Genomic DNA, 13,818 nt, shown 5'->3' with positions numbered 1-13,818 from the left:
TCTAAACTCTCAAAACCTCGTTTTATAATTTTTCAAACAATAGCATTCCATTGTTTTATACATTCTATTGTAAAAACAGTTACGTAGACAGACTTTACGTAGTTTGAAATCACTGGAGATATTTCGCCTGTCGAAGAATCGTAGTACCTTCCAAACAACAGCATAATGACTCCTCTTTTACGTTTACAAGTTAGGTACGTGACGGACGTAGATCTTAGAGTGTCCGGTCTGGAACATTGTTGGTTCGATTCTCACATGGGGCAGCAAATATTTATTTCTCAGCAGTCCCGAGAAATGAATCTTGTCACTCCCACCTTGGTTAGTACGGAAGTAGCCGCCAGGGGTTAACAAAAAGGACCACTAGGTCCACTTACGCCAGGAACCATACAAAATACGTTTACGTGTGGCAAAAGTCTATTTGAACATCTTGCCAGTACAGTGTGGGATTGCCCAAGAGAGAGAACGAAAGTAACGTTTGTTGAACGGGAATAGCGGGGCATTTCAGTTTTGGTAGATTGCTTCTAGTAACGTCAAATAAAAAGGTTAGCGTTTAAAGAAAATAATTATACAGGTAGTTGTAATCAATATTTAGTACACTGCTTTGTAAAAGTCTGAGAAGCCATATCCTTCATATGATGGCTTTTCGGACTTACTCCACTATGTCTCAAAATGCAATTTGTACATCGATGGAATGAAATTGGCTCTAGAAAATATTCAAACAATTAAAAAATTACTTAATGAAATATTGTAACCTGCAATATGAACTTCAATATCAAATCCGGTTATTGAAGTGGAAAACAACTTTTTCAGTCGGCTTCATATTTGAATTAATGAATAACTTTACTTAACAAGTAAAAGATGTTTTTACGAGTTATTTCTCATGATTGTACAAACATTCTCACCGATCCTTTCCGCTCTGCTATAAATAATATTAAAAATATGTTAAAACCACCTCAATTTTTTTTTAATTCGGTCAAACATGAATCAATGTAATTAGTATTCTATATTTTTCTTTGCATAATTTATTCTTTCTGCAAAATTAAAATTAACTCCATACTTCGGAGTATTATAACAATGCAACGATTTCGTTCCCTCATAAATATACATCAGCGATTATGATTTTCTTATATAAACCTATTAGTTACCTGATTATATATACAATTAATCATTTTCCATGTGCTTTAACATTGTGTCTAGTACATTCTTTGTGAAAAAACTGTTAATCGTCTTTAAATTTATTGGGAACTACGTCAATCAGGAAAACGCGTAATATATGGATCATATTTCCTTATTTTCAATTACGTTTACGGAATGGGAAAAATATTTAATTTTTTTATCTTTTTTTTGGTGGAGAGGGGAGAGGAATGAGGTCTACAAAGGTTTTTCATTGCTTGTGTAATCGTTTTCGTAATTGAAAGTTCTTTATTTGGGTATTCTGTAGTCTATCTACTTTAGATTTACATGTTCTCTTTCATCAGATTTGACATGTGTGTTGGTTTTTAGCTCCTCAACTTCGAACTACATGAACAACCAAGAAGTTTAACGTAATCTCGTGCATATCAGAAGTTGTCTAGTTATGTTTAGGTAATCTCTTATTTTTCACCCCTCTCAACTTTTAATCCAGGTCTCATAAGTCATTAGAGAATTATTCTTTAAAATCTTCTGGCCTGGTCTTTTGAAAACCAATGTTCACAATCTTATTTCAGAAATCAGTAGAATCTCCATGTAAGAAACCTCAATAAAACAAATTTCTCAAGTTAACTTTTTTTTTTTTGGTTTTATGTCATGTAATAGCAATATTGTATACCATTATACTAAATAATTATAATAATAAGGGCTTATTGAATCCGAAGGTTCGATGCCGATGCCACCTATCGGAACCAACACACATCTACCAAATTACGCCCGTTCAAACCTTGACCTTGGGGGGGGGGGAGTCGAATTTTATTTTGGAAGCAGTCCCCCACTATGGTTAGAATAGGGTGGTTTCTGTAGATAGTAATTAATTAAAATTCGTAAAATCGGGTTTCTCGGTAAACTTATTCATTTATTGAATTTAAGAAACCCAGTGGGTAAGGTATCTTTCATTTTTCAGTATCTATGACTTGCACTTATTACACGCTTCGTATCTGTAAATCCTAATGATATATTTTTTTTCGGCGAAGGTTTTAGAGGCCTACACTGCCTAACCATGGTTAGGGAGTAAAAGTTTTTCATTTTGTGGGACCGCCACTCAATGAAATAAGTCAATGTTCCCAGGCGGGATTCGAACCGCCACCGCTAATAGACATGAAAAATTGTTAAGACTGTGTCTTAACCCCTGCGCTATAGGCGGCCCCTAATGATTTTCGTTAGTCCTGGTGTAGTTATATATATTTATGTATGCTGTATATTTATGTATGTATATATATATATATGTATGCTGTTTTAGTTTTTGCCCTTCAGCTTTCTACTAAAATGTTTTATTTCAGTCACTGAAGTACCGATTTAAAATTTTTTACTTACATAAGTACAATCTGCAAAGAGAATAGTTTAAAAAAACAAAAACATATTTTTGATTAACACACATATGAATGCCGTGACAGAGAAAAATTACGTGAAATTACTTAAAACTTATGAATAGAACTTTAATGAATAGTAAACATCTTGTTTTGAAGTTGAAGGATTATTCATTACTTGTTATTAAAATTTATAAATTTAGCAGTATTGCACTTATTGCTGAAATAGATTGAGTATGCTCTTGAAACCTTTATTTTTAATTTATTTCAACTATGGAAATTCCTATTGTATATGAAGTATTTTTATCAAATCCAATATTAGCAAATTACTTATAAGAGCTGTCTTAATAACATAAATAGATAAATACATAAAATTGCATTAATTGTTATTAATATTTTGAAAAATTTAATAAACTATATGCTATGATAATTTATTTAAAGATATTTAATTCAATAAAATTTTTATATTTTGATTTGTAGAAATATATCGAATTTACCTTGAATTAAATTGTACTTTGAAGATGAGGCAAATCACCAAAACATTGACAGAGTAGTGAGACATATGTTTTAACTGTAGTTTTAACACACAATTTAAGTATTTAAAATAAATCTTCCTAAAAGTTAAGGAGTATTAACAACATTATTAAAACAATATTAAAACAGTATTTATTTATTTATTTTTGATCGTATAGTTTTAAAACATTATTTATTTTTGATCGTATAATTTTAAAATTAGCTATGGATTTTATATACTGAAACACCTGAGGTCTGAACCTTTGCATTGTTCAATTTTTTTTGGACCTCCTATGGAAAAATATCGAGTACAAATATAAAAATATATGCAATAACTGCTCAACCCTTCTTATACCCTGAGGTATTTTAGGTATTTAAGCTGCCACCGATAGGATGGAATTTTATGATATTCAGAAAAATGTTGTTTATTCACGATATCCTTCTTCTCGCAATGAATGGATTAGACTATAAACGTTTAGTGATTAGATTGAGCTATTTAAATCTCACTATTATAGGACAGTTGTAGTAAACAACATCTTTCTGAATATCATAAAATTCCATCCTTTCAGTGGCAATTAGAATAAGGCGAAATCATTTAAAATCTTGATTCTAAACCACCTAATATCTTTAAAAATTATAAAATCATTAGTAAATTATGAACAAAAAAGTATATGGAAATGGCAAATGTTCGTAAAGAATGCAACGCCTTCAAAGTTTGCAGATTTGTGACAAGTTTACAAACGTAAAATTGACAAAGAACGAGAAACTGCTTTTGACAGAGAACTCTGAAAAGTATTTTATTAATCTTGGTGACGCTTGTAAAGAGTTAGAGTATGCGTGTACAGTACAAAGGGGTCATAAAAAATAAAAGGTTCATGGATCCGCTCGTAAAAAGATAGTTTAAGATGCTAGACATGACACAGAATACTGCACTTCACGTTGCTATTTCAGGATATTAAATTGATTTCTCGGATATCTCACCCTTTAAATAGATCTTTTTGTTCAACAATAGTAACCCTTGATAATTTCCAAATCAAGCTAACATTATCCGAAAGATACTTAATAAATATTACAGACTTTGACCTCAAACCCTCGCTAATTCCTTTGCGAGGTTTTGAAAACTACTGCCAATTCCTAAGATTCATAAAATTAAATGCAACAAGCGATCGACATTAGAATTATCGGAATTCAGGCATTTCCAACTTAAAATGTAACTGAGGACCTGATAACTGAGCGGGTTGGAGCGAGGGTCCCAGAGCCCATGGTTCAGAAGGTTTATAGGTTCGATTCCCCCCTGGGCTGGTCAATATTTATCTCGCGGCGACTCCGAGAAATGAACCTTCACATTCCAACCCTGGGGCTGTATAGAATATCGATGGAGGACTTGAGCCAAAATAAAAAAAAATGTAACTACATTTATACGGACGAATCTAAAACGCAGGATGGAGTATGGTCTCCCATTATTTCAGATGAAGTACAAATATACTCTCCACATTTATATTTATTATATTTTAGCAGAGCAAAAAGTTTTGTAAAAGTCTATAATGTAATTTTCAATACTGTTAATTTTTTGAAATTGTATATAATCCAGAAATGACCCTAAATTCGTTATAAACACTAACGTAGACCTTTTTAGAATAAACGTATTCCATTTTTTACTTATTAAAAATATCCAAACCAAAAAAATCTTCATATAATTGGTTCTACTCCTGTAGAATCCAATAGAAAAATTGTTTATCTCACTTCAAAAATTTCTAATGTTAACGGTTTTAGCCAAGCACTAATCACGAAGAAAGCATAGAAATGATTATCGTTAAAATCATCGTCACTAAACTATATTTTATAAAATTATTACGCTATTAATTATACAATAATTAACAGTCATTCTTGAATTCCTATATCATAAATAGTTCCTAAAAGAATTTGTCAAGGTCAAGGTGATCCCTACCACTTTCGCTTTAGTTAGACCATAGTAGCCTCTGAACAATAAGGCTCGTCAGTGATGACCTTTGTGTCGTTAAACTAACTTAATATACTTATTTTGTTTTATTTTCGAGTCCTATACAGTGATAATACTCTTACAGTGAAGAGGTGGACTTATGAAAAGATTCAAAAATAGTATTGATATATGCATTCCAATAAAATCCAATTTGATTTTACAGAAGACATTTTTTTTCTGTAAGATCTTTCGCATATCTAATTACAGCACACATTGTCCATTTTTCGACAAATGCAAAATAATTGCTCATCTTTACCTAGAAATAAATGTAGCTATCATCCATACTAATTATAAGCGAAATTAGGTGCCTTTAAACTGTAAAAAATATTACACAATAATTTATTAATTTAGTTAATTATCTTGCTATATCATTAAACAATAAATAATTAAGTATCTGGCGTGTCGAACCACACGACTTTCCAAACCGCGCTGGGTTCCAAGTACAATAGTATAATTGTTGGTATCTTCATTAATATTGGTCCAATAAAGATCTTTATTACCTATTTAGTTATTATGAATTTGAAGATACATAGGTATATTTCTTTAATAAAGATTACATAGGTAAGATTTGTGAAGAAAAAATAATTATTCTTACAACTTAATCCATTTAACATATGCAATGGTTTTCAGTGGTTCCAGGAAAGTTGTTTGAACCAAATGATATTGATGGAAAAGATATATTTTCATTCAGAACTCCAAAGCGTCAGAACAGATTGACCAATAAAACTGGTGGAGACGTTCTGTCCAAGACTAATGAAACTCCTAAGGGTAAAATATCTAAGACAATATGGAGTCCTAATTCATCTGAAGCCATGAAAACTGATTGCTCAAAAACGCCCTACAGTTTGAGAAATCAACTTAGGAAAAGTACGTTTAATAACCTAACCATTTTCTAATTTTTAGATATTGTTCCTATTAATAATATTTATATGTTTCGGAAAATGTATAGATTTTTAGTTATTCCAAAAACAAAAAAGTAAACCAATCACAATAAATGATTATACTATTAAAAGTTCGATGATCCAATTTCGATTTTTTTTTAGGGAGGGTTTGGGAGAAATGAATGTAATGAGTAAGCTTTTGATAATTGATCATTTTTTTTTTATTTTATGATTATTATATAATGATTAATATTTTATAGTCTAGGTGCACTTGAGTAGCTAAAGACATACCTTATTTATTTTTATACACTCTCAACGTTGTGTCACTAAAATGAGTACGTGTTACCATGTTAATAAATAAATGATACAGCTAATATATCCAATAAAAAGTAATATATGTTATAAATAATTTAACTAAATAAATGTCATATTAGAATTTATATATTGATAATATAATTTATATTAAGCCCTATAGATAAAATAATTAAATTACAATATAAAATTCAATGAAATTAGAGTTCTATGTTAACTAAAATGATGAACAAAAACTCTACTTTGAATTTTTAAAGCAATTTTTCGACCATATCTCTGTTGTTGACTGAAGTGGAGAATTATTATTTGCTAAATTAAATTTTTCTTATTAAAAATCGATTAATGGGTTAGATTCTAAGTGGAAGATCAAAATGAAGTGGAAACTCAAAGTTTTATAATGATAATAAAAAGTTAATTGATTTTTAATTATGATTGTTTGAGTTAAAAAATATTTTGATCTATATTCTATACATATTTATTCTGTAAACTATAAACATGCTACTAATAACGTCGAGACAGCATAATCAATAACTAATACGGACAGCAATATTGTTTCCAAAGTTTATCCAATTTTATTTGTGCTCAAAAATGTTCATGTGACAAAATTACATAGACACACCAAGTACATAGTTTGATTATAATTATTTAAAAAATTAAACAATAATACTAATTATCTATAATCGACTGTTGTGACATCTGAAAAGTATTCACAATAATTATAGTCCTGCATCTCTTGTCATTTATATGACATGTTTGGTTTAGAAGTGTTAAATAGCTAAATTTTTGATATTTTTATATTAATATAGGTAACAGGGTGGCATCTATGTTAAATCAGAAGGGCATCACTAATCAACACGATGACAGAAAATAAAATAATTTGGTTGTCTCCTTGATAATGGCCTGAGGGCCGAAACATTGGAGAATTAAAATAAACTGCTGAGAGTAAAGTGTATCTTTTGTATTTGGTGTTTAACTAATTAACAATTAGTTAATAAATATATTAAATCAGTAAACTAAAATTATTCCACTTAAGTAACATTTCTACCGGTTTTATTTATGCAAGGGGAAGTCTGGCAATTGCAATATTTTGTCAGTATTATGAGGAAAATCTATTTACGATTAAGAAAAATCAATTGATAAGTTACTTGTATCTTCTTGTCTTCAAAGCATAGCTTTTTTTTTTCTTAGCTCCTAAGTTTATTTACAAACTAGTTACAATTTATCCAGACGTAATTTTAAGACTAAATTTAAATATACACAAACAAATACCCTTCTATTGCCGCATGGCATTATATGGAAGGGAATCAGGTCCGCTGAGGGTAGGTGTTACAGTACTGAGTAGGGAGCAGACAGCAAGAGTTACAAGAATGGGGAGGGATCGCTCCACTACTGGGTGTTTTTACTTGGTAAAGAGTATGTGCTTATATGAGTGATTCCACCATATACACAAATTCCTCAAAACTAGACCAAGAGCATTGGATTATTTTTTTTTTAATTTATCTAGAATGTGTAAACTCGAAATATTACATACATACATTAGTACGGTTCCAAAAATTGTTAATCTTTCTCTGAGAAGCTTAAATGTTACCGCACAAGTATAAAATAAGTCTTAATTAAAATAGAGCTTTGCACTCCCCATCATTTTTGTTTTTAATTTGCCGATAAACTAACTCTGAACGGTAAGCGCTAATTAATAAATGGATAATTAATAAATAAAATAAAAATTGTATTTACTGGTGAACAATGAGGTCTTGATGAATGATTGATGATGATTGAGGTGAAATAAAATATATGGGATATCTTGTGTGATAACTTCGGCGTTATAATCATAATGATCCTAATCAGCGGGCAGAGGCCATTTGTTGTGTTTAGTAATATAGTGCAAGTACGAGCAAAATACATTTATCTTGAACTGCCAACTTGAAAAAATAAAATAAAATAAGTCACCACTATCTTCAAAGTTGACAAGGTTGGCGGAACAACCCTGAAATTAGTTCTTAACTTTGGCATGAAGGTTTTTCACCCATTGCTTATACAGTTATTTCATAGTTTACGGTTTGTACTAAATATTGACCTGGATAAATATATAGGCCTATTTGGAAACCCTTATTAATTTTTTTCATATTAATATTCATTTTAATAGTTGATTCGAAATAATATTCAAAGGATATTATTTTGAGGACGAAAGAATTATTTTTATGTATCTGGCGTCAGAAAAGTAATTAAATTCAATGATTTTTGACGTGACAACGTCTTATAAATCATTTTGCGGGATGCCATGTTAGAAAAAGTGTCCCGTAACGGAAGTAGATTGTGGGGGAGGTAATTAGTAGTGTAGTAGTGGGGGTAAGAGGATTATAGATGCTGAGAGTCATGCAGGCAAAAGTGTCCCGTAACGGAGAAGGTAGTGGTGGGGATGGGTAAGAGTGAGGTGGTGGGGGTAAGAGGATTATAGAGTATACGTTGTCACGGAAATATGTCGCCTCGGCGCGAAGCGCCGAGGCCTACACGGGCACGGTTTTTTTTTTTTTACTTTTCTTTATTTCAGGTATTAGTTAACAATAATTTGTACACACTTCGAATTCACATGTTCATCAACATAATTATATGGTTTAAATCCATAGACTTCCTAATAAAGGGCAGTTACCTTTCTCAATATTAAAAAAACTGTTTTAGCCTATTGCTGTCTTGGCTTAACCAGATTCTATCTGGGGCCTATTTCATGATGAAAGTCAATATTATTAGTTCATAAATAAAGTACACAAACTATAAAATTTATCAGTTTCATTCTTTTCATTTTGCAACGTTATTATTTTACTTTTGATGTCGATCTAATTAAAAAAACAAACATAACTCTAATTTTACTTAAAATATGCTAAAACGCAGTTAGAACATTGCCAGACGCTTGAAGAGCAGAATTGCGTCTAGGTGACCTACTGCTGTTTGCTGACCTTCCTTTGGTCTATAGACGGTCTTGTACGGAACGATTGTAAAAAGGCATAGTTATAAACATTTCTAGAGTTAAAAATGTAACCAAATTAGTAATTTGGTTAGTCATTAACACATCGAAGATAGGATTATTTTCTTGTGTGCATTAGTCAAAGGGGGTTAAGAAGTTAGAATAATTAATATTAGCCAGAAATGATAGTTACAAACTTGTCAAATCAAGTTAGTAGGTAGTGGTTTGTAAGTGGGATTTGTCAGTTTCTTTTTAATGTCTTCCACACTTCAATGGCAGTGTATTGCCTGATATAAATTTTAACTGTCAGATGAATATTTAATTTCTGGATCTGCACACGTGACTACTGGTCATTCTTCGCTCTTAGAAGCGTAATAATAATTTATTCAAATTAGACACATGAGTCTATCATTCTAATAATAAAGAAGAGACCTTAGTCTTGTGGAATTGAGTTTAGGTATGGGGGAGAGTGAAGTGCTAAACAAGGAATACTGCATCAGATTTTACAGTAATAAATTGAGGGTTTCCTGAAAAATTATTAAAATTAAAGTATATTAATTAAATTTATTAACTTAATTTATACTGCCAAAGTGAGATAGATAATTTTATTCTAAACCATGTAGTTTCTGCGATATGGAGTAGATAAAAAGTAGTTTAGTGAAATCAGATACCTAAACCATAATTTGATTAAGACTAATCCATATCTCACAAAATATATGATTGTATTAAAAGTTGAATAAAATGACGTAGAAAAAAAATAATATAACAACTTTAGTAGTAAATTTAATATACTTCAACTTCGTTAGGAAAAAATGTTTGACCAAACCATAGTTTGAGATATAAACGAAAAGCTGATGAAGTATGCACTTTTTATTCCTTCTGCTCCTCCCCACAAGACGCACAGATACGTGGGAATTAGTACATGATATAATACATAAAATGTATTATGTATGTATAGATAAATGTTCTTATTCTTATTGAGGGGTTCGAAAAAAAATGGAAACTTTGAACTTTTTTTTTATTTTATATTTCTTAAATTAAAATAGTTTTAAAAGACAAATAAAATGTTTATCATGGTGTTGTATACATAGTGTTATACATAATGGTGATCGATCCAAGGAAGACTTTTACTCAGTAGTTCTATAGAGTTCATAGACATCTTATCTAAGCATATTCTATGCTTTATGTCAATAAGTATTTATGGGAGGATCACACCTTGCCTATGATTTATGATATGACTGAAACAATAAACATCAATGAAATTCTGTAGAGCTTTGATCCAGACTTACTTTATATGCATCCGATTCTAAGCCCCGGCCTAGATTCGTTTTGACAGATTCGATTAATGTATTGCACCCAAAAATGTATTCAATAGATTTCCTTCAGAATTAGTAATGGATCATCTCCTTTTCATCCTCCCGTCAGTGTTGTGTCCTTGTTCTAGATTAAAATTGCGAGGTGAATATCACGATAAAATGATTGGTTTACTATTGTGAAAATATTTATAACTTTCGTAAATCTATCTAAAATTGCACTATCCTCAGAATATTTCGGGCATTGAGTAGGTTTTTTTTATTCGTACTCTTTATACAATTTTTTATGGCAGTAAAAATGTCTCCCTAATGGCAATAGTATTAGGTTAGTGTATATTAAATGATGGATTTTTTTTACATGCAAACATTTCTCTTCCAGTTCTCGTTATGGTTTTGTTTTGTGTATAACCTCGTTTATACTCGTTAGAGTCACATTTCAACAGGGGTGATTTTCTCATAAGTGCTCCTTTTTGCTAGTTTTGAAAAATCTCAGTCTTGTGATTTTTCACTACAAAACGAACCGCCAGGAAAACCCAAAACGACCGTGACGGTCGCATACATGGCACAGAACAATTGTAAATTTAAATGAATTGAAATATGAAGTTTTGCAGCAGCGACTGGAACATATTTTAATTAAATCAAAAAAGATTCTGAAAAAAGATATATACTTTTATATATTCACTTAAAAATCCGACATTTCATATGCAGCAATAAAATATTTCTGACATCAGCTCCCAAAATGAATAAATATTAAAATATCAAATCATTGTTCCCATTAGTTGCGAGCCCCAACAATCTTGTTTTTAATACAGATTGTATGGTGTTTTCTCTCCGTTATAAATAAGTAATTCAGTATCTTTTATTTAGATTCGAATAAACCAACATCTATTATATTAAAATTATACCTTTTGTTAACTTCATAGTATAGGGAAACAGAGCAGAACCTCGGAGATATTTACTTGTCGTTATCGACCGTAATTATGTTGTGATTTCTACTCAATAATTATTGGACACCATTGATGACAAATTGCTGAACTATTTGTTATGCAGTTAGTCCGTTAATATCCTTCTTATCAATTCGGGATCCAGTCTCAGATTAAGGTTTGGCGATCAATATGATGTCGATGTCTGCCGCTGCTTGTAGAGGTTAGTTTCTATGTTCAAATCTGTGTTTATGTGTGCGTGTGTTTGTTCGTGCGTTCATTCGTTCATGCGAGCGTGCGTGTGTGTGCGTTCAGTTTCAAATTACTTTTTCGATAAACATCAATTGCTTATCTTTATTAAATTCAAGTTTATATTAACTTTTTTTCCGAATTCTGATTTCTAAAATTTTATTCAACTCACTTTATAAGATGTGGGTATGTGTGCGTGCGTTTGTTCGTGCGTTCATTCGTTCGTGCGAGCGTGCGTGTGGGTGTGTTCTATGTTTCAAATTACTTTTTCGATAAACATCAATTGCTTATCTTTATTACATTCAAGTTTATATTAACTTTTTTCCGAATTATGATTTCTAAAATTTTATTCTTCTCACTTTATAAGAAATATTTCTTGAACATGAGTACATATTATCAGACCTTAGCTAATGCGACAAATCTGCAAATTTCGGATAATATTGAACTTGAATTATAAATCAATGGACCATTATATGAATACAATTAGTAAGGCAATACCTTAAAAAGTTAGGCATTTTTCTCAGTATGAAGAGATTTAGAATACTACGTTAAGATGTGACAAAATCCGAGAAAATACGCCACTTAGGCTTTGAACCGAACATATAATATAGTTGAATATATACTCTATAATATAGTTGTATATATAGAGTTTATAGAGAATAATCTGTAAGGATCCAATATTTTATAATCTTGGCTTTAGTGGACCACTTCTGAAATCTGATAACAAGATTTTAGAGACCTTGATTTTTTTTTTTAATTAATTTTTGTTTATTGAATGTAGGGTGTTTTTTTTAAGCCCGATAGAACTTGAAATTGTAAAAAATAACACAAAAAATTAAATTGTAATCAAAATTTTTTTTTTTATTCGAAAGATCAATACGTGACATTAACATTTGAAAATGATTTCGGGCATATGGGCCCGCGGCTGTTCTTGACGAAGCGCATTCTGGACGTCCAATTTTGGGCCACTTTTTCGAGCACTGCTGGCCGTATGTCACGAATAACACGAACAATGCTGGCCTCCAAAGCGTCAATTGTTGCTGGTTTATCAGCATAAACCAGTGACTTCACGTAGCCCCACAGGAAATAATCGAGAGGTGTCAAATCGCACGACCATATGCGGCAATTTTGCTTATTAACAAACCCGTTAAGCCAAAAATGCGCCTCATCGCTGAACACAATTTTACAGAATGCACTTCGTCAAGAACAGCCGCGGTGCCCATATGCCCAAAATCATTTTCAAATGTTAATGTCACGTATTGATCTTTCGAATAAAAAAAAAAAATTTTGATTACAATTTAATTTTTTGTGTTATTTTTTACAATTTCAAGTTCTATCGGCCTTAAAAAAAAAACCTATAAAAACCTCAAGGTATCAAACAAATAGTGAAGTAAAATTGCCTCGATTTATGTTTATAGTGTTGTGTACACCGCTTCGTACGTCGTAGAAAACTGATTGAAATCTTTCTTCATTAATTCTAACCGCTCGGGGAGGTTGTACCAATAACTATTGGTTCTGAGAATTGTCACGTTCACTTACTAATTTTTTTTTTTTTTTCTGACCTCCTAGAAAAAATTAAAACAATTAATTAAATATATACAAAGAAATAAATGTATATATACAGGTAAGTAAGATCTTGGATTGCCAGTGTGGCATTATAAGATAAGCTGCCGGGTCCGCTGAAGGCGGTGTCATCGATGATGGCATGAGTCTGCCGTGAGCGACCTCTGGTCTCCCTTCAAAACGAATAAATCTCACTTACTAATTTAATAATCAATCAATTTATTATGTATTGTGAAACACCTCATTGCACGAGAGTAAACTGTAGTTCCATATAACTTGATCAAGTGGCGCAGAAAACTAGTGTACAATTATACACAGGGGAAAAGAACTTAAAATAAAATTTGTGCTAAAGAACTTTAAGTTTTCTTCAAATATTTCATAACCTGTCGTCTTGATATGAAAAATTGTTAGTCTGAAACCGAGAAACTGAAGAAGTTTTTGTTAAATAAGGTTTTATTTAGCAGAGGGTTCACTTTTTTTCCGAATTTTGGACGTTAATGACTTAATTAAATATACTTGGCTATGGACTCATTATGTACATGAAAAAGGCATGTATGATTCAAATTAACGCGGGTTAGACCGTGGGGCATAGCTAGTAGTAAAGTAAG

At 31.2% G+C, this 13,818-nt stretch overlaps 1 protein-coding gene across 2 annotated transcripts in view; it reads left to right on the top strand.

Moving 5' to 3' along the window:
• Positions 1-13,818, top strand: part of LOC106692616 (sodium/potassium/calcium exchanger 5) — a 118,528-nt gene that overhangs the window by 77,904 nt on the left and 26,806 nt on the right. Inside the window, exon 1 of one of the 2 annotated variants that reach the window (XM_014438670.2) lies at positions 5,610-5,877. The exons of the other annotated variant lie outside the window; for it this stretch is intronic. Within the exon in view, the coding sequence (XP_014294156.2) occupies positions 5,625-5,877 (253 nt within the window). The 5' untranslated portion in view covers positions 5,610-5,624. Of the gene's footprint in view, positions 1-5,609; positions 5,878-13,818 lie in introns of those variants that run through there. 2 annotated transcript variants of the gene reach the window in all.

This window comes from Halyomorpha halys, unplaced genomic scaffold (assembly GCF_000696795.3).
Source record: "Halyomorpha halys isolate HHAL.00 unplaced genomic scaffold, Hhal_1.1 Scaffold64.1, whole genome shotgun sequence".
NCBI lineage: Eukaryota > Metazoa > Arthropoda > Insecta > Hemiptera > Pentatomidae > Halyomorpha > Halyomorpha halys.
Note: the sequence above shows the minus strand (reverse complement) of the source record. Positions and strands in the feature narration are given on the sequence as shown.